This window comes from Peromyscus californicus, unplaced genomic scaffold (genome assembly GCF_007827085.1).
Source record: "Peromyscus californicus insignis strain IS unplaced genomic scaffold, ASM782708v3 Scaffold_49__1_contigs__length_296433, whole genome shotgun sequence".
Taxonomy (NCBI): domain Eukaryota; kingdom Metazoa; phylum Chordata; class Mammalia; order Rodentia; family Cricetidae; genus Peromyscus; species Peromyscus californicus.
This window is the reverse complement of record NW_026294561.1, coordinates 120511-142455: the sequence shown is the minus strand read 5'-3', so window position 1 is coordinate 142455 and position 21945 is coordinate 120511. Positions and strand designations below refer to the sequence as shown.

The 21945-nt window shown below is 39.2% G+C and overlaps 1 protein-coding gene and 1 pseudogene across 1 annotated transcript; one reads left to right on the top strand and one right to left on the bottom strand.

The window, feature by feature from the left end:
- Nucleotides 1-1434: 1434 nt before the first annotated feature.
- On the bottom strand, nucleotides 1435-1866 carry LOC128123720 (40S ribosomal protein S23-like; annotated as a pseudogene).
- A 16352-nt stretch (nucleotides 1867-18218) lies between these two features.
- LOC128123719 (MBT domain-containing protein 1-like) lies at nucleotides 18219-21123 on the top strand. The gene is given in 2 exon segments (XM_052759986.1): nucleotides 18219-20228; nucleotides 20340-21123. Coding segments are annotated over 2 exon segments (1884 nt in total). The 5' UTR covers nucleotides 18219-18463; the 3' UTR covers nucleotides 20459-21123.
- The last annotated feature ends 822 nt before the right edge of the window (nucleotides 21124-21945 follow it).

Below are 21945 nucleotides of genomic sequence, written 5' to 3'. Positions count from 1 at the left end.
GAGAAAATTAAGGAGATGCTGTCCTGCTGGAGGTAGGCCTGAGAGTATAACATTTCCCATTTATACTTTAAGCTTTGTGTTGCAGATTAAGAATGTGAATTTTTAGTTTCCTATTTTAGCTGCTATGTCTGACACTTGTTTCCATGCCACTTTCATACTGATCTTGTATTGCTTTGGAAACAAGGGCCAATTCAATACTTTCATAGGTTCACATTAACATGATGTCATCAAAGCAACAGAAATGAATTAGTACACATTCTTGAAGTTTTACACCTGGATTCATTATCTAATGAAATTGAAGTATGAAATCTAAGAGTTACCATATTGTTTAAATCCATAGACCTTTTGATCATGTGAATTTGCAGGAATAAACCAAATACAGAGGGACATCACAATTCTTGAAGAGAATTTTGACACCTGTGAGATATTTCTCTCCATAATAATCACGTGTAACTGAATATAAGTGTGTTTGCTAAGGATCTTATCAAATCCTTTATAGTCACATTTCTTTGGTATGAGTTTTTTTTATAGATGCTCAAGATGTAAAGTTATATTCACAGGCTTTTATATACCAATTACACACTAAAAGTAATACTTTTCTAGGGTTTCTCTCCAGTATGTGTTCTTCTACGCAATGGAAGAATACTGTGTTATGCAAAGGCTTTACAACACTGATTACATTCGTAGGGTTTCTCTCCAGTACGTGTTATTCTATACATTTGAAAATGACCATGCTGTACAAAGGCTTTACCACACTGATTACATTAATAGGGTTTCTCTCCAGTATGTTTTCTTCTATGCATTTGAAGTTGACCATGTTGTACAAAGGCTTTACCACACTGATTATATTCATAGAGTTTCTCTCCAGTATGTGTTCTTTTATGCAATTGAACAGTAATGCTTTGTGCAAAGGCTTTACCACACTGATTACATTCATAGGGTTTCTCTCCAGTATGTGTTCTTTTATGCAATTGAACAGTAATGCTTTGTGCAAAGGCTTTACCACACTGATTACATTCATACAGTTTCTCTCCAGTATGTGTTCTTGTATGCCTTTGAAGATTACTATGATGTCCAAAGGCTTTAGTACATTGATCACATTCATATGGTTTCTCTCCAGTATGTGTTCTTGTATGCCTTTGAAGACTACTATGATGTCTAAAGGCTTTAGTACATTGATTACATTCATATGGTTTCTCTCCATTATGTGTTCTTGAGTGCCTTTGAAGATGATTGTAATGTACAAAGGCTTTACCACACTGATTACATTCATATGGCTTCTCTCCATTATGTGTTCTTGAGTGCCTTTGAAGATGATTGTAATGTACAAAGGCTTTACCCACTGATTACATTCATATGGTTTCTCTCCAGTATGTGTTTTTCTTTTTTCTTTCAGAATATGAAAATTTATTATTGCATTTCCAATGTCAAAATTTAGGATCTTGGTCTTTCCTTCTTGCCTTTGTACAGGGCCAAAAGGGACACATTGGCTACTTTAACAACCTTGAAGCGGACTCCAGGAATATTACCTACAACATGACCTTTTTGACCAAATCCAGCAACCAGAACTTCATCGTTTTCCTCAATGAAGTTCAAGCAGCCATCGTTGGGCACGAAAGCTGTGATCTTCTTGCCGTTCTTGATGAGCTGAACCCTGACACACTTCCTGATGGCAGAATTTGTCTGTTTGGCTTCAACCCCTACTTTTTCCAGCACAATTCCGTTGGCATGAAAGGCACCTCCAAACGGATTGGCCTTCAGGGCTATACCCAAGTGGGCTTTCTTGTATTGTTAATCATGCTACTTCTGGTCCCGTCGGTGGCTGCGGAGATTCCTGGCAGTACGGAGACCATGACACTTGCCCATTTGCCGGCACCACGGGCCCGAGAGAAAGAGAGCCAGTATGTGTTTTTCTATGCATTTCAAGATTACTGTGAAGTACAAAGGCTTTACCACACTGATTACATTCATAGGGTTTCTCTCCAGTATGTGTTCTTGTATGCCTTTGAAGATTACTATGATGTCCAAAGGCTTTAGTACATTGACCACATTCATATGGTTTCTCTCCAGTATGTGTTCTTGTATGCCTTTGAAGATTACTATGATGTCCAAAGGCTTTAGTACATTGATCACATTCATATGGTTTCTCTCCAGTATGTGTTCTTGTATACCTTTGAAGACTACTATGATATCTAAAGGCTTTAGTACATTGATCACATTCATATGGTTTCTCTCCGCTATGTATTCTTTTATGCAATTTAAGAACCCTGTCGCGAGCAAAGGCTTTACCACACTGATTACATTTATAGGGTTTCTCTCCAGTGTGAGTTCTTTTATGCATTTGAAGAACACTGTTTTGAGCAAACGCTTTACCACACTGATTACATTCATAGGGTTTCTCTCCAGTATGTGTTCTTGTGTGCCTTTGAAGATGACTGTATTGTACAAAGGCTTTACCACACTGATTACATTCATAGGGTTTCTCTCCAGTATGTGTTCTTCTATGCATTTCAAGATTATTGTGAAGTACAAAGGCTTTACCACACTGATTACATTCATAGGGTTTCTCTCCAGTATGTGTTCTTGTATGCCTTTGAAGATTACTATGATGTCCAAAGGCTTTAGTACATTGATCACATTCATATGGTTTCTCTCCAGTATGTGTTCTTGTATGCCTTTTAAGATTACCATGTTGTGCAAAGGCTTTAGTACATTGATCACATTCATATGGTTTCTCTCCAGTATGTGTTCTTGTATGCCTTTGAAGACTACTATGATGTCTAAAGGCTTTAGTACATTGATCACATTCATATGGTTTCTCTCCGCTATGTGTTCTTTTATGCAATTGAAGAACATTGTGGCGAGCAAAGGCTTTACCACACTGATTACATTTATAGGGTTTCTCTCCAGTGTGAGTTCTTTTATGCATTTGAAGAACACTGTTTTGAGCAAAGGCTTTACCACACTGATTACATTCATAGGGTTTCTCTCCAGTATGTGTTCTTGTGTGTCTTTGAAGATGACTGTATTGTGCAAAGGCTTTACCACACTGGTTACATTCATAGGGTTTCTCTCCAGTACGTGTTTTTCTATGCATTTCAGGATTATTGTGAATTACACAGGTTTTACCACACTGATTACATTCATAGGGCTTCTCTCCAATATGTGTTTTCTGATGCCTTTTAAGATTACCATGTTGTGCAAAGGCTTTAGCACATTGATTGCATTCATATTGTTTCTCTCCCTTTTGACTTCTTTCATGCCTACAAGGATAATTTAAAAATGTAAAGCTTTACCACAATTATTACACTGTTACATCTTTATTTCTCTAAGAATTAATTTTTCAGTTTGTTGTACATGTAAAAAGGAATCAAATCTTAAGTTTTTATCACTTTGCTTAGACTCATGTTGTTGCTCTTCAATAAGGATAATTTTCCACATTTGGAGATGCCTGTTATGGTAAGAACCTTTATTACAGGACTCACATTTATGGCATATTTTTTCTCAAGGAGATTTTATCATATATATAAAAAGAACTGGAAGAATTCAGACTTGCACCCTACTTATTTCATCAATATATTTTCCTATTCTGTGAATCCTACTATATTTGCAAAGTGAACCAGGGAAGACAGAAGTATTTCATCTTCCCACTACTCATAGGGCTTCTCTTCAGTTTGTTTACTGATGTATTCTTTTTTAAGCTGGGAAACCAATTACATGTAAACTTGAATCACATTTAGCAAGTCTACTCAACATGGCACCACTACACAACTTATAATTGTTTTGAGATGGACAAGGATACATTTCTTCTTTCCATATCCCTATGTTCATATGGCTTGTATCCAGAGTCACATATGATATTCCTAGTAAATGAAGAATAGCAAATACAAGGTTTCTACAATGCCTCCACACAGTTTGACATTTTGTTCCTCATGGACATGTCCTATGGGTTTTAAGGATTCTCCACTACAATCCTCCTTTAACTCTTGAATCTAACAACCCATTTCATTAAACTTAGCAGAGTCAGAACAACTAGAGAGTAAAACTAGCTTTACTATGGACTACTTGCTAATTAGAATGTTTTGGACATAGACTTATCATATATTCAATGTGTATACCTTTGGTAGTATGAGTGATATGAATCTAAATGAATTGGCAATTCTACAACACAGCTCTGATAGATCTATAATTCAAATGCTGATTTCTGTTAAGGTATCGATTGCTTGTCTTTCTTCTAAAAAGAATGACCTGCCAACACAATTCACTTACCTGCCTATCAGGTATATGGATTGTGAACATTATGAATGTAGTTTAAGCTGTGATTATTTACACTGCTGCATTTCTTTAAAAATTAAAGAGACATTAAAATATTTCTGGGGGCACATTTGTATCAGCTTTCACATGAAAATTACCTTTCATGTCGTTCAGAACTTTGACAATGTTCTTCAACTTCAAGATCTTCCCAATTGTATCCTAAAATATAGGATGAGAAAATGTATGAAATATTACAGAAATTTGTGCAAATTTTAAGTTACTATCTTCAGTGATCCTTAGAACCATGCCTGATTTAGTCACCTCATTCTTCCTCATTCTCAATCAGAATTACCAAAGAGCATCAATAACCGAGTAACAGTTGTTGCCTTACTTTAAAATGTGAAGGAAAATTTACCTATAGCAATGAGGTTCATATATGTCTCCAGCATCACATCTTTATAGAGATTCTTCTGGGAAGGATCCAGCAATGCCCACTCCTCCTGAGTGAAGTTGACATGCACATCATCATAGGTCACGGCATCCTAAAATATGCCATACATAAGTATGCCATGCATATGTATAAAACAAAAGCATGATACTGACAACATTGTAAATGCATGCTTCTTTGACAATATAGTCATATAATTCTGGTGCTTCCCACACTTATTCTACAACCCAGATATTACAATATAATCATCAATTTATTTTAGAATGAAACAGAATAGGAGGTTTGCTTCTATTGTTTCTGAATGCTTTGAATGGGATATCACCTTGCAAGAAAAATGCCTATTAACAGGCATAGAGAGACAAGCAAACACATCAGCAGTACTGTGTACACATCAGAGAAACTGTATGGATAATAACTAACCACAAAAAAGATGAGTAAGCTTAGTGTATTGACTCATGCCTTTAATCCCAGAACTCAGAAACCAGAGGCAGGTATATGTGTATTAGTCTAGTCTATGCAATCAGTTCCAGGACAGCAACAAGTAAATATTAAGAACCTGTCTGCACTGCAAACATCAATCGAATGTACAAAAAAGATAGGATAAACTCAGAGACATTTTTTAATGAAGTTGCTACAAAGAGTTAGGCATTCACTCCAGTTCTGTATTCATCTTCCAGAAATCTGAATTGCTCTAGTTTAAACTGTAGTTTAAAAAATCTTACTAAAAAGAACTGTTTATTGAAACAGTTACAAATGGACAGACGATAACATTAGCAATATCACCGTTGATTATAAATAATCAAAACAGGGCAGGACAGATGACTCAGAAGTTAAGAACTTTTGCTGTTCCTTCATATAGATGGGTTCAATTGCCAGGACTTAAATGGGGAAATCACACAACTGTTCATTATTTCAAGCTCATGGATTCTAAGACTCACTTTTGACTACTGCTAGGGCAACACATATGTGTGGTGCATATCCATGTATACAGGCAAAAGAATCATAATTATTACAAAAATCAAAACAAATACAATGAGCAAAAGGAATGTCACACACATGTAATTTAAAGACTCAGAAGACCCAGGCACTAATACTGTCATGAATATTGCCATCCTGGGAAAGAGAATGATATCCTCTGCCAAATTTAAAAATTCAAGCTGGGGATAAAACTCAGAAAAACAGCATAAGTTTGACATGTACAAAAATGTATACTCTAGGCCAACCACCCAATAATATCTATTAAAAACACCTGGAGCGTGAGATACCCTGGACATTCGTGCTGCTTACAACAGCTCTGCCCTGATGATATAAGATAAACAACTGATTGCCGAGTATCCTACTTTACTACATTTCTACTAAATACATGAAAATATGGCTTTGAATATACACATAAAGTATTTAATGCTTCTTATATTCTTTTCTATTAAGCATTTTAAAATTAACATTGTTGTGTTGTCAAAACAGCACACACTGGGAGTAGAATATCTACTCTTGGAATTGTACTCTGCAGGTAGAAACATGAGGACCATGAGTTCAAATGCATCCTTGAATCATTACTGAAATCCATGCCAGGCTTTACATAAACAACATAATCTCAAGGGAAATTGTGAAAACATGAAATGAAAACCAAACACCACAACCCACCACCCTTTCACAGACACTCTTACTCAGAAAGTATGATCATACACTGCCTGATGTTTAAATAAACAATAGACTAGTAAGATGATGGGCTTCCCATTTTATGTATTACAGCAGAAAAATACCTATCACTAAGTAAAAACACAATGGAAGATGAGCAAAAGCCACAGAAGGAATATAAAGACCACAAAAGTTAATTTAACTAAATGAATTTGCCACACTTTTAGCACACTTTGGTATCTACCTCAAATGTTTCAAAATAGAAAAGAAAATGCATTGATCTCCCCATCAGTCTTGACTAAACATAGTAACTATTTTACTTCCTTCAAGACTATGATGAAAGAAAATGAAGTAAGATGTTTTTCTTTAAGCTGAAGACAACTGTGATATCTAAAATCTGTACCAAATTGTGTACATGAATAAAATTTTACTCTTGTATGTGTTTGTCCCTATTTCCTGATTTTAACATGATATAAAAAGGCTTTAAAATATTTTCATGGCAAGACACATGGTTGGGCAGTTAAGGAAAGCTCATTCCCAGGAATAAGACTTGATTTTGACAACTTCCTTTAGTTCTTTCTACAAGAAGATCCTAGTCTAACATTTTCAGAAAATACCATGCAAATTCAGATACCTCACCAAAAAAGTGTACTGACATCACATAATTAAAATTAAAACAACTCTTTAAAAAAACAATTTTTCACTGATGAAACTTTTTCATTTGTAAGTATGCATTGCTATAACACAGGTATTGAGACATTTAAAGGTTTACAGAGATTTTCTTCATTGTGAATTGGTTCATGTAACAGAAAGCAAGCATGTGTGCTTGAAGTCAGAGAAATCCTTTTCAGTTGGCAGTATCATTTGTGAAGGTTTAGGAAATGCTGTTCTGCTGAGGAAATATGTCACTGTGGGTAGGATTTGATAAATTACATCCACACATCATTTTCAATTTCCACTCTATGCTTCATTTTGCAGGCTAAGGATGTGAGCTCTCAATTTAGCTGCCATGTCTGATATTTGAAGCCATGCCACTAATATGGTGATACTGTATCCCTCTGGAGCCAAATAAAACTCATTATTAGTGAACATAGACATTATATAACAAGAACAGAAAAGGAACTAATAAAAATCCATCACATTTAACACCTGAATTAGTTATTTCATATAATTAAGGAGTATAAAATCTAAAAATACTACACTGTTATATAAATTCATAGTGCAAGTGTTTAGCTCTGAAAGGAAAAGTTCCCTGAGTATCAAAAGTTAGGCTACACCTATAGTTGGGAGTGGAAGGTATCCTGGATATACACAATTGAGAGGGGAAAGATATCCTGGCTGTTGGGGTGTCAGGCTCTACCTGAAGCTGTGCAGGAAAGGTTTCCAGGATACCTACAGCTCTCAAAAAAAGAAAAGCAGTGAAAGGAAGCTAGATACCTAAAGCTGTGAGGAGATAGGAATACTGGCTGTTAGGAGGTCAGGCTAGTCCTGAACGTTTGTCCCAGTGTGGGATGGTTTACCTGAAGGATGTGGCAAACCTGCTCCTCTCCAAAAAAGAGCCATTACAGCTTAGCTGTGCTGCACACAGCTAAGAGAGATTTCCAGCAGAGATGTCCTTTGCTGCTCTGCTCCACTCCCTGAAGAAAATTTTCCAGCAGAGGTGTCCATTACTTCTCTGTTCCACTCCACTAGAGAGTTTCCGAGGAGTGATGTCCATTGCTTCTCTGTTCGAATCCACTAGGGAGTTTCCCAGCAGAGATTCTGCTCTGCTCTGGCAAAAGAAGATCTTCACCCAAATCTAATTCAAGAGATTTATATATGGGAGAGGAATCCAGAATAGTGGCTGCCTGTGTCAGTGTGAAAAAGGGCAGCTGACATCTGAACAGACACAGGGCTTATATGGAGTTGATAGTGCTGGAGATTTCCAGGGAAAAGATTTTGAGGATAGGCATTGTTGGATTTCAGGCTCAAGCTCAGAGATTGGGAAGCTTTCATGTGCAGTGATTGGTTGGTTTTGTGCTCAGGGATTGGTTGGTTTTTCTGTCATGGATTGGATGGCATTGTGCTCAGATGGTCAGAGGTAGAATGTATTTCGTTGGCTCTGGTTTCAGTGTAAAACTGAATTTTTCAATGGCTCTGGTTTTTATTTCCAGGTGTGTTTCTTTGACTGACCTTTTATCCTACACACAGGGCTTTATAAACTACTAAATTCAATTAATCCATGATTTTACAAGGGCAAACATTGTAAAAATGGACATCATAATGCATGAACAAATTGCTGACATTGTCAAATTGTTTTTTACAGAAAGAACACCCTTGTGTAACTGAATGCAATTATTTTGGATAAGGATCTTACCAAATATTTTATAATAATAAGCCCTCAGTACTTTTTTGCAGGTACTCAAAGACTATTATAATATGCAATGGCTTTAAGAGATTAACTGCACAGAAATAAAAATTTATTCAAGTATAAAGAGCAAAACTGTACAACACTGATTATATTTTTAGGGTTTCTCTGCAGTATGACTTTTTCTAATGGTTTTAAAGACTTTCTAATGGTTTTAAAGACTTCTACCTCATTATTTTTGTCCGTTTTTAAAGGATACATTCATAGGATTCATTGCAATCTTTGTCTTTAGCTAAAGACATTTAAGGTAGCTACCTTAAATGCACCAAAGATGAATACATTCTGAATGTAAGTTTTCTTTTATATTATTCAATACAACAATTTTTTAATAAATAGAGTTTTCAAGGTATCACTACTCAATTTCACCCAAGGGAAAAATGACATGATTGTAGGCTATGATAGGCAAAACCGAAGGCTATTAGATAATTTAAGCTGCCTTACTGAATTTTTTATTTGTGGCACAATGACATTATAAGTTACCCAAACTATTGATCATATTTGAATGACTGGTGTAATAGTAAAACTTACCCTAAAGGTTTCTCTTTTAATCACCAGTAACCTCATATGACAAATTATTGGAATTATCAGTGATTTTTTAAAACTTAATTTATTCATAATAGACATACAGCCTCAGGCAGAAAAAAATAACATTTAAAAGGGGTAAAGTAACAAGGGCCTGAGTAAATGATGGGCACAAGAGTGGGGTTGTTTCCATTTTCCTGATATGAGTAGATTATATGGACCATGTCTTAATGTTCAACAATCTACCAGGATAAAAAATGATGCCTTCAATAATGCTTCCCAATAATGCCATATTAAAGGTAGAAGGAAAAATACTTACAACTCACAGAGAGACTTGTGTTTTCAGGAGTAGAAAAATGAGGATATAAAGTGAGGTCATGTTTGGGTGGGGTTGATTTGCCATGGGGCTATTGTGACAGACTGTGAGATCAATGTTGTTGCCTGGCAACCCAAGTGGGATTCTCTCTGCCCATATCTTGGGACCAACAAGCAGGGAGTAGCTGAGAAGCAGTGTTTTCTTAGGACACTTTATTATCCAAAAGAAGTGGACCATAAAACTTTTATTGTACACAAAGTGGGAGGTGATTCCAATCAGTCCATGGCCAAAGCTTTGGACATTAACCTTGCACCTGGCACTATTACTTAATAAAGAGTACCTAAGGTGAGTGCCCTGGCTTGGCCTGGACCCCATCCCTGGGCACCAGCCACTCAGGGGAAGACCTGCCCAACTTGGCCCCAGGTTCTGGCCACCAGGCAGGTTCCCTTCTGGCCCCACCAGGAAGGATCCCCTTCTCCAATACCCCCGAAAGACCCTGCAAACTCCACGCTCATCCGCCCGAGACACCAGCCCCTTCCTGAGACTTAGAGGTCAGACCCCAGTTCCCATCCTGCCCCAGACTTCCCATCTGGACAAGAGCACCCATCCTGCCCCGGAGTTCCCACTTGGAAAAGAGAGCTCCCATCTGGATAAGAGAGAGAGAGGCTTCCTGAATCTGTCAGCTCTGTCTGAACCAAGGGCACTGATAAGACCAAGAACGAACCAAAAGGAGATGGGCAGACGTCAAGGCAGAAATACATACAACAAAATAAAGAGCAATAAAGCATCACCAGAACCTAGCCCTCCAACAACACCCAGACCTGAACATCAAAAATGGGAAGAAGCAGAAGAAAACAGCCTTATGAATGACATCATGAAGAAGATAGAGGCTTGTATAGAGGAAAAGACAAAAAAATGGGAAGAACACTGTAAACAACTAGAGGAAAGGGCAAACAAATTAGAAGACAATAAAGTCCTGGAAGAAAACAATAAAGTACTGAAAGAAAATGAAGAAAAAGCAATGAAACAAGTGAAGGAAACAGTCCAAGACCTGAAAAGGAAAATAGAAAAAATGAAGAAGACACAAACGGAGGGAATGCTGGAAATAGAAAACCTGAGTAAACGATTGGGAACTTCAGATGCAAGTATAACCAACAGAATGCAAGAGATGGAAGAGAGGATCTCTGGCGTTGAAGATACAGTAGAAGAAATAGATTCATCAGTCAAAGAAAACACTAAAGCCAACAAAGTCATGAACCAAAATGTCCAAGAAATTTGGGACACCATGAAAAGACCAAACCTACGAATAATAGGGGTGGAAGAAGGAGAAGAATACCAACTCAAGGGCACAGAAAATATATTCAACAAGATCATAGAAGAAAACTTTCCCAACTTAAAGAAGGGCATGCCTATGAAGATACAAGAAGCCTACAGAACACCAAACAGACTAGACCCCTAAAAAAAGTGCCCTCGCCACATAATAATTAAACAACTAAATGTACATTATAAAAAAAGAATATTAAGAGCAGCAAAGGAAAAAGGCCAAGTGACTTATAAAGGCAAACCCATCAGAATAACACCTGATTTCTCAATGGAGACTTTGAAAGCCAAGAGGACCTGGACAGATGTAATATAGACACTAAGAGACCATGGATGCCAGCATAGACTAATATACCCAGCAAAATTTTCAATCATCATAGATGGAGTGAACAAGACATTCCAAGACAAAGCCAGATTTAAACAATACTTATCCACAAACCCAGCCCTACAGAAAGAACTAGAAGGAAAATTCAAACCTAAGGAAGTCAGATACACCCTCGAAAACACAGGTAATAGATAATGCAACAGCAGTAAACTCCAACGAAGAGAAGTACACACATTACCACCAAAAAATAACAGGAATGAACAATCACTGGTCATTAATATCCCTCAATATCAATGGACTTAATTCACCTATAAAACCACATAGGCTTACAGAATGGATTCAAAAGAAGGACCCATCTTTCTACTGCATACAAGAAACACATCTCAAATTCAAAGACAGACACTACTTAAAAATAAAAGGCTGGGAAAAGACTTTCCAATCAAACGGTCTTAAGAAACAAGCAGGTGTAGCGTTCCTGATATCCAGCAAAATAGACTTCAAACTAAAATCAATCAAAAGAGATCAAGAAGGGCATTACATACTCATCACAGGAAAGATCCACCAAGATGAAGTCCCAATTCTGAACATTTATGCCCTAAACACAAGGGCACCCACATGTAAAAGAAACATTACTAAAGTATAAATCACATATAAAAGCCCACACATTAACAGTGGGAGACCTCAACACCCCACTTTCACCACTGGACAGAGATCCCAAATCGAAACTTAACAGAGAAATAAAGGACTTAACTGATGTCATGACTCAAATGGACTTAATCGATATCTACAGAACATTCCATCCTAACAAAAAAGAATATACTTCCTTCTCAGCACCCCATGGAACTTTCTCTAAAATCAACCACATACTTGGCCACAAAACAAATCTCAACAGACACAAAACAATTGGAATAACCTCCTGTGTTCTATCAGACCACCATGGTCTAAAGTTGGATTTCAACAACAACAAAAGCTACAGAAAACCTACAATCTCATGGAAACTGAATAATACTCAACTGAATCACCAATGGGTTAAGGAAGAAATAAAGGAAGAAATTAAAGACTTCCTAGAGATCAACGAAAATGAAGACACCACATACCCAAATCTAAGGGACTCTATGAAAGTAATGCTAAGAAGAAAATTCATAGCACTAAATGCCCACATAAATAAGTTGGAGAAATCTCACACTAGTGACTTAACAGCATACCTGAAAGCTCTAGAACAAGAAGAAGCAAAATCTCCCAGGAAAAATAGACGCCAGGAAATTATCAAAGTGAGAGCTGAAATCAATAAAATAGAAACAAAGAGAACAATCAAAAAATTAATGAAACAAAGAGTTGGTTCTTTGAGAAAATCAACAAGATAGACAAGCCCTTATCCAAACTAACCAAAAGACAGAGAGAGAGCATCCAAATCAACAAAATCAGAAATGAAAAGGGGGACATAACAACAGACATTGAGGAAATCCAGAAAATCATCAGGTCATACTTCAAAAACCTCTATTCCACAAAACTGAAAAACCTAAAAGAAATGGATAACTTTCTGGATAGGTACCACATACCTAAGTTAAATCAAGACCAGATAAACTATTTAAATATTCCAATAACCCCTAACGAAATAGAAACAGTCATTAAAAGTCTCCCAACCAAAAAAAGCCCAGGACCAGATGGTTTCAGCGCAGAATTCTACCAGATCTTCAAAGAAGAGTTAATACCAATGCTCTCTAAATTGTTCCACACAATAGAAACAGAAGGAAGATTACCAAACTCCTTCTATGAGGCTACAATTACCCTGATTCCTAAACCAAACAAGGATGCAACAAAGAAAGAGAACTACAGACCGATATCCCTCACGAACATTGATGCATAAATACTCAATAAAATACTGGCAAACAGACTCCAAGAACACATCAAAATAATTATCCACCATGATCAAGTAGGCTTCATTCCAGGGATGCAAGGGTGGGTCAACATATGAAAGTCCGTCAATGTAATACACCATATAAACAAACTCAAAGATAAAACCCCATGATCATCTCACTAGACACAGAAAAGGCATTTGACAAAATCCAACACACCATCATGATAAAGGTATTGGAGCGATCAGGAATACAGGGAACATACCTAAACATAATAAAGGCAATTTACAGCAAGCCAGCAGCCAACATCAAATTAAATGGAGAGAAACTCAAAGCAATTCCACTAAAATCAGGAACGAGGCAAGGCTGTCCGCTCTCCCCATACTTATTCAATATAGTACTTGAAGTTCTAGTCAGAGCAATAAGACAACATAAGGAGATTAAGGGGATACAAATTGGAAAGGAAGAAGTCAAGCTTTCCCTATTTGCAGATGACATGATAGTATACTTGAGCGACCCCAAAGATTCCACCAAGGAACTGATACAGCTTATAAACACCTTCAGCAACATAGCAGGATACAAGATCAACTCAAAAAAATCAGTAGCCCTCCTATATACAATGGACAAAGAAGCAGAGAAGGAAATCAGAGATACATCACCCTTTACTATAGCCACTAATGACATAAAATACCTCGGGGTAACACTAACCAAGCAAGTGAAGGACCTATATGACAAGAACTTTAAGTCCCTGAACAAAGAAATTGAAGAAGATGTCAGAAAATGGAAAGATCTCCCATGCTCATGGATAGGCAGGACTAACATAGTAAAAATGGCAATCTTACCAAAAGCAATCTACAGATTCAATGCAATCCCCATCAAAATACCAACACAATTCTTCACAGACCTGGAAAGAATAATACTCAACTTCATATGGAAAAACAAAAAACCCAGGATAGCCAAAGGATTCTGTACAATAACACATTCTCTGGAGGCATCACGATCCCTCACTTCAAGCTTTACTATAGAGCTACAGTAATAAAAACAGCTTGGTACTGGCATAAACACCGACATGTGGACCAATGGAATCCAACTGAAGACCCTGACATGAATCCGCACACCTATGAACACATAATTTTTGACAAAGAAGCCAAAAGTGCACAATGGAAAAAAAAGCATCTTCAACAAATGGTGCTGGAGTAACTGGATATCAACATGTAGAAGGCTGCAAATAGATCCATATCTATCACCGTGCACAAAACTTAAGTCCAAGTGGATCAAGGATCTCAACATAAATCCAGCTACTCTGAACCTGCTAGAAGAGAAAGGAGGAAGTAGTCTTGAACGCATTGGCATAGGAGAACACTTCCTAAATAGAACACCAATGGCACAGACACTGAGAGAAACAATCAATCAATGGGACCTCTTGAAACTGAGAAGCTTTTGTAGAGCAAAGGATATGGTCAACAAGGCAAAGCGACAGCCTACAGAATGGGAAAAGATCTTCACCAACCACCACACATCTGACAGAGGACTGATATCCAGAATATATAAGGAACTCAAGAAATTAGACATCAAAATGCCCAACAGTCTAATTAAGAAATGGGCTATAGAGCTAAACAGAGAATTCTCAACAGAGGAAACTCAAATGGCTGAAAGACATTTAAGGAATTGCTCAACATCCCTAATCATGAGGGAAATACAAATCAAAACATCTCTGAGATACCACCTTATGCCTGTCAGAATGGCTAAGATCAAAAACACTGACGACACCTTATGCTGGAGAGGATGTGGAGCTAGGGGAACTCTCCACCACTGCTGGTGGGAAAGCAAGCTTGTACAACCCACTTTGGAAATCAATATGGCGCTTTCTTAGAAAATTGGGAATCCATCTCCCCCAAGATCCAGCTATACCACTCTTGGGCATATACCCAAGGTATGCTCAACCACACCACAAGAGCACTTGTTCAGCTATGTTCATATCAGCACTGTTTGTAATAGCCAGAACCTGGAAACAACCTAGATGCCCTTCAAATGAAGAATGGATAAACAAAATGTGGTACATATACACAATGGAATATTACTCAGCAGAGAAAAACAATGACATCATGAGGTTTGCAGACAAATGGATGGATCTAGAAAAAATCATCCTGAGTGAGGTAACCCAGACTCAGAAAGACAAACATGGTATGTACTCACTCATAGGAGGATACTAGAAGTGGAACAAGGATGACTGGACTGCTACTCACATCACCAGGGAGGCTACCTGGAAAACAGGACCCCAAGATAGACAAGGGGATCGCCCAATGACAGAGAAATGGAATGAGATCTACATGAACAGCCTAGACATGAGTGGGGGTAGTGAAGGGCAAGGGTCAAGGGAAAGAGAGTTTGGGGGAGTGGGAGATCCCAGCTGGATCAACAACAGAGAGGGAGAACAAGGAATAGGAGACCATGGTAAATGAAGACCACATGAGAATAGGAAGAAGCAAAGTGCTAGAGAGGCCCACAGAAATCCACAAAGATACCCCCACAACAGACTGCTGGCAATGGTCGAGAGACATTCGAACTGACCTACTCTGGTGATGGGATGGCCAAACACCCTAATTTTCGTGCTAGAAACCTCATCCAACTACTGAGGGATCTGGATGCAGAGATCCATGACTAGGCTCTGGGTGGATCTCTGGGAGTACAATTAGCGAGAATGAGGAGGGTTTATATGAGCGAGAATTTTTGAGACCAAGGTTAGATAAAGCACAGGGACAAATAACCAAATGAATGGAAACACATGAACTATGAACCAATGGCTGAGGGGTCCCCACTGGATCAGGCCCTCTGAATGAGTGAGACAGTTGATTGACTTGATCTGTTTGGGAGGCATCCAGGCAGTGGGACCGGGTCCTGTGCTCATTGCATGAGTTGGCCATTTGAAACCTGGGGCCTATGCAGGATCACTTGGCTCGGCCTGGGAGGAGGGGACTGGACCTACCTGGACTGAGTCTACCAGGTTGACCTCAGTCTGTGGGGAAGGCTTTGCCCTGGAGGAGATGGGAATGGGGGGGGCTGGGGGAAGGTGAGGGGGACGGGAAGGGGGAGAACAAGGGAATCCATGGCTGATATGTAGAACTGAATTGTATTGCAAAACAAAAAAAATCCATCCTTCCACTGCATACAAGAAACACACTTCAACATCAAGGATAGATATTTGTGAAAGGTGAAGGCTGGATAAAAAATTTCAATCTATTGGAACTAAGAAGCAGGCTTGTGTAGCCATTTTAGTATCTACCAAAATAGATGTCAACCAAAAATTAATCAAAAGAGTTGGGGAAAAATATTCCATATTCATCAAAGGATAATTCCACAAATATGACATTTCAATTGTTAAAATCTATGCCCCAAACACAAAGTCACCCACTTTTGTAAAAGAAACACTTATGCAGATCAAATGACACATTGATTCTTGCACAGTGTTTGATAGTGGTAGACTTCAATACACCACTCTCACCAATGGACATGTCATCCAGATGAAAACAAGAGAAATATTGGATCTCATGGATTTTATAAACCATATGAATCTAATAGATACTAGAGAATATTCTATCCAAAGAAAAAGAATACACCTTATTCTCAGCACAACATGGAATTCTCTCCAAAGTTGATCACACACTTGGACACAATTCAAGTCTCAACATATACAAGAAGATTGAAACAACTACCTGCATCCTATCAGACCACTATGGATTACAGCTACATATTAAAACCAAGCAAACAAAAAACAGAAAGCTTCCAAATTCATGGAAAATGAACCAATCTCCACTGAAGAAAATATGTCAAGACAAAAATAAAGAAGGAAATTAAAGACTTTCTAGAATTCAAGGAAATAATACATAACGTATGCAAACTCAGGGAACACAACAAAAGTGCTGATATGAGGAAACTTCATAGCACTAAGAGCCTATATAAAAAAGTCAAAAGGCTGAAGAGATCTCATATTAGCACCTTAATAGAACATATGAAAACTCTAAAAAAAAATAAGTAAGCATACCTAAGAGAAGTAGACAGGAAGAAACTATCAAATTGAGCAAAAAAAAAATCAACAAAGTAGAAACAAAGAAAAATACAAGGAGCCAATGAAGCACAGATTTGGTTCTATGAGAAAATCAACAAGACATACAAATCCTCATTCAAACTAAGAGACACAGAGAGAATATTCTAATTTACAAAATCAAAAACAAAACTGGCCCTTAAAAATCTGGAGATTGCTACAATCTGGAGGTAAACAGACTCTGGGGTTCCAATTTCAGTTATTCAATGAGTGATAGCCTCACTGCTTGATATCCTTGAGATCATTAAACTAATTAAGCACAGACTTCCAGTGTTGTGGTAAATATAAAGTGAATTAAAGAGCAATTGCAATCATGAACATAGAGAAACAATACCCAATAAAAGATTTGCAAACTATTTCCAAGAATACATCCAAAAGATCATCCAAACTGGGCCTCCCGCTCCCGCCGGCGCGCGGCGGGTGCGTGTGCCCGCTCGGCGCGAGCAGGCCTCCCTCACCCGTGAGCTCCGCAGCCGCCGCAGCAGCGCGTCCTCGTCGTCCTCGACGTCGCCGAAGACCAGCTGCTCCAGGCACCGCTCGGCGACCGGCTTGTCGTCCTCGAGCGTCAGGCGGTTCCGCTGCCGAAGCCTGCTCTCCTCCTCCTCGTCCGCCACCGCCGTGACCGCGCTAGGGGCCGCCCTCTGCCCGGCCTGCGGTGTCCGTTGGGATGAACGGGCGGCCTTTCGGGGCGTGCCGCCGCTCCCGGGTCTGGCTTCCCTCCCCGGCATCGCGCCGGCTCTCCGCTCTGGTTTCGTCCGGCTCCGGCGTCCCGGCGGCATCCTCAGGTTGGAGGAGAAACGCAGGCGTTCATGTGGAGCGCCACTGCGCATGTGCCGGGGCGTCTAGCTCCGCGCAGCAGCCCAGCCCTGGGGAGCCGGAAGGAGCCTGCGCCGCCTTGGGCCACGTGACCGGCACTCACGCGCTACGTCACTCCCACTCAGCTCGGCAGCCCCTCCCCGTGTGGGAGTTCCTCTGGGAAGGCCAATCTTCCGGGTGGCGTGACTGGAGTGGAAAATTTCCCCAGCCCAACTTCTCAGAGGCAACATATTGGAAGGGACTCAAGGAGGCCAGAGTACAAATGAAAGTGGCTGAAAGAAACTTCTCCTCCTGCTGACTCTGGGCCCCACGCCTTGCCGCGAGCCCCCATTACCTCATCGTCTCCTGGTTTTGGTATGGTCCTTGGAGTACGGAGCCTGCGGAGGGTGCCACGCTGGAGGGGAGAGAGGAGGACAGAACATTCTTCACAATCCAAGAGAAAAAGAAGACTCGTTCGGGATGTTTGACAGCTATGATAGCTGCAGTGAGGACACAAGCAGCAGCTCCAGCTCTGAGGAGAGTGAAGAAGAAGTTGCTCCTTTACCTTCCAGTCTCCCAATTATCAAAAATAATGGACAAGTCTACACATACCCAGATGGTAAATCTGGCATGGCTACCTGTGAGATGTGTGGGATGGTCGGTGTACGAGACGCTTTTTACTCTAAAACAAAACGTTTCTGCAGTGTTTCCTGTTCACGAAGTTACTCGTCAAACTCTAAGAAGGCAAGCATTCTGGCCAGACTTCAGGGTAAGCCTCCAACAAAGAAAGCAAAAGTCCTTCAGAAACAACCTTTAGTTGCTAAATTAGCTGCCTATGCTCAATATCAAGCTACCTTGCAAAATCAAGCAAAGACAAAAGCAGCAGTCTCCGTGGAAGGCTTCAGCTGGGGTAACTACATCAACAGCAATAGCTTCATAGCAGCTCCAGTCACCTGTTTCAAACATGCACCTATGGGGACCTGCTGGGGTGATATCTCAGAAAATGTAAGAATAGAAGTTCCCAATACAGACTGCAGTCTACCTACCAAAGTCTTCTGGATTACTGGAATTATAAAATTAGCAGGTTACAATGCCCTTTTGAGATATGAAGGATTTGAAAATGATTCTTCTCTGGACTTCTGGTGCAATATATGTGGTTCTGATATTCATCCAGTTGGTTGGTGTGCAGCCAGTGGAAAACCTCTAGTTCCTCCTAGAACTGTTCAACACAAATACACAAACTGGAAAGCTTTTCTAGTAAAAAGACTTACTGGTGCCAAAACGCTTCCTCCTGATTTCTCACAAAAGGTTTCAGAGAGTATGCAGTATCCTTTCAAACCTTGCATGAGAGTAGAAGTAGTTGACAAGAGGCATTTATGTGGAACAAGAGTAGCAGTGGTGGAAAGTGTAATTGGAGGAAGATTAAGGTTAGTGTATGAAGAGAGTGAAGACAGAACAGATGACTTCTGGTGCCACATGCACAGCCCCTTAATCCACCATATCGGGTGGTCTCGAAGCATAGGCCATCGATTCAAAAGATCTGATATTACAAAGAAACAGGATGGACATTTTGATACACCACCACACTTATTTGCTAAGGTAAAAGAAGTAGACCAGAGTGGAGAATGGTTCAAAGAAGGAATGAAATTGGAGGCTATAGACCCATTAAATCTTTCTACAATATGTGTTGCAACCATTAGGAAGGTGCTGGCTGATGGGTTCCTGATGATTGGGATCGATGGCTCAGAAGCTGCAGATGGATCTGACTGGTTCTGTTATCATGCAACCTCTCCTATTTTCCCTGTGGGTTTCTGTGAAATTAACATGATAGAACTGACTCCACCCAGAGGTTACACAAAACTTCCTTTTAAATGATTTGACTACCTCAGGGAAACGGGCTCCATCGCAGCACCAGTAAAACTATTTAATAAGAATGTTCCAAATCACGGATTTCGTGTAGGAATGAAATTAGAAGCTGTAGATCTCATGGAGCCACGTTTAATATGTGTAGCCACAGTTACTCGAATTATTCATCGCCTCTTGAGGATGCATTTTGATGGATGGGAAGAAGAGTATGATCAGTGGGTAGACTGTGAGTCCCCTGACCTCTATCCTGTAGGGTGGTGTCAATTAACTGGATATCAACTACAGCCTCCAGCATCACAGTCGTCAAGAGAAAGCCAGTCAGCTTCTTCTAAACAGAAGAAAAAGGCTAAGTCCCAGCAATACAAAGGACATAAGAAAAGTATTGAAGAAATGGCGTCATCTTAGCTGTAAAATTGATAGAACATGAAGATGAACAATCAAGGCACTCCAGAAGACTTGGTAACATCCCGTGCCTTTCTGTCTCATACAGTGACCACGTCACAGCTGAAGGAGGAGCTGCTAGATGGAGAGGATTATAGCTTCCTCCAAGGAGCATCTGACCAAGAAAGCAGTGGCTCTGCCACCTTCTACATCAAACAAGAGCCTTGAGGTGGCTCAGAAACTAGGGGTGGGAGGGACTGTTTTACAGGACAGGTTTGTAGTCACCCAGCTGTACAGCGGGCTATTCTACTGGGACATTTTGCTAAACACAGAAAGTTCAGTTCCAGATTTTTCAGGTGGGGGGGAAACTATTTTGGTGGGGGGGGGGGAATTTTTCAATTTATAAAGATGGACGATTTTTGTGTTGTATTTGAAGCTTTTGAAAGAATTTTGTAATATTTTCCAAGTTTGGATTTATGTGCATTGTTAACAAGAACTGAAATTCTAACTTTTTTGGTAAGATTAAAGCTTAGGTAACAGGATTGAAGGAAATGATTAAGAAGGATATAGTTGTAAATGCAAATGAACTGTCATTACAAATGAACCTTCTTGGTACCTGTTGGGAGATTTTTGGATTTTAGAGTTAGGCCAGTCACATCTCCAGCTTCCTTTGCTGCAGAAATATGCAACTGAACCCCTCACAGAGGGCTCATCACCATGTAGATCACGGAAGGGGTCATTAATTGTGCTCGCTGACATTTTATTGCAGCCCATTTAAATGTTTGTACAGAAATTTTTTCATTCTGCTAAAATTTATTTGGAGTTGTATATGAAACTAGGAGAACTCTGGATACTTTTATATGCTCTCCTTCGAGTAAAAATGATTTAAATTTTCTGACACTAAAGTGTTAAACTGGAATGGTTAACAAGATACACAGGATTTCAGTCTACATAAGGGGTTGGGGAAAATGAATATTTTCCTAAGTTTATTCTGTTTTCCTTGCCAGAGAACATCCCATAAAAGGGATATTCTTATCAAACCTCTGCCATTTCCCTCTATCTGAGAGAGAGAGCAACTTAATGTAACCACACCTGAAAACAGATGTTCTGTATTACCAAGAGAATCAGATGAAAAAATTGTTAACCAGAATAAGCTTAGATTTCAGAATCATTCCAGCTCTACTTTTAACTGTCTTGGATTAGTTAGAAACTGATTTGAGGAAGGAAGAAAAAAAAAACTTAAAATTCCATATACACAGACACATACTATAAATTGTCTTTAATTGTAGTCAGCATTTATTTTAACAATAACTGATTTGGACCATTGTAAACATTCCCCATTTTAAAATTCATATGGCTTCCTTTAAAAAATAGGATAAAAGGGTAAATTGGTGAAAGGTTTGCTCTCTGCATTTTCTCCCCTTCTACCGAGTTGTGACTGAATGAGAGCTCTAGAATTTACCAGTGAGGTTCATAAACTAAACTCTCAGGAATTCATTGCATCTGTTCTAGAAGTGCTTCTGGGTCTGAGCCTGGCCTCTTCAGAGTGGTAATACTGCCCATCTCCTCTGGAAAATAGGCAGGGCTAGTGAGAAATTAATCAAAATGATTAACCTCTGCAGCTCTTCAGCCTATGGAATGCTTTAAAAAACGCTAATGGAAAACCCCAGGAGACATTTTAGGTAAGATTTTTGTTTGACTTTTAAATGCATAGA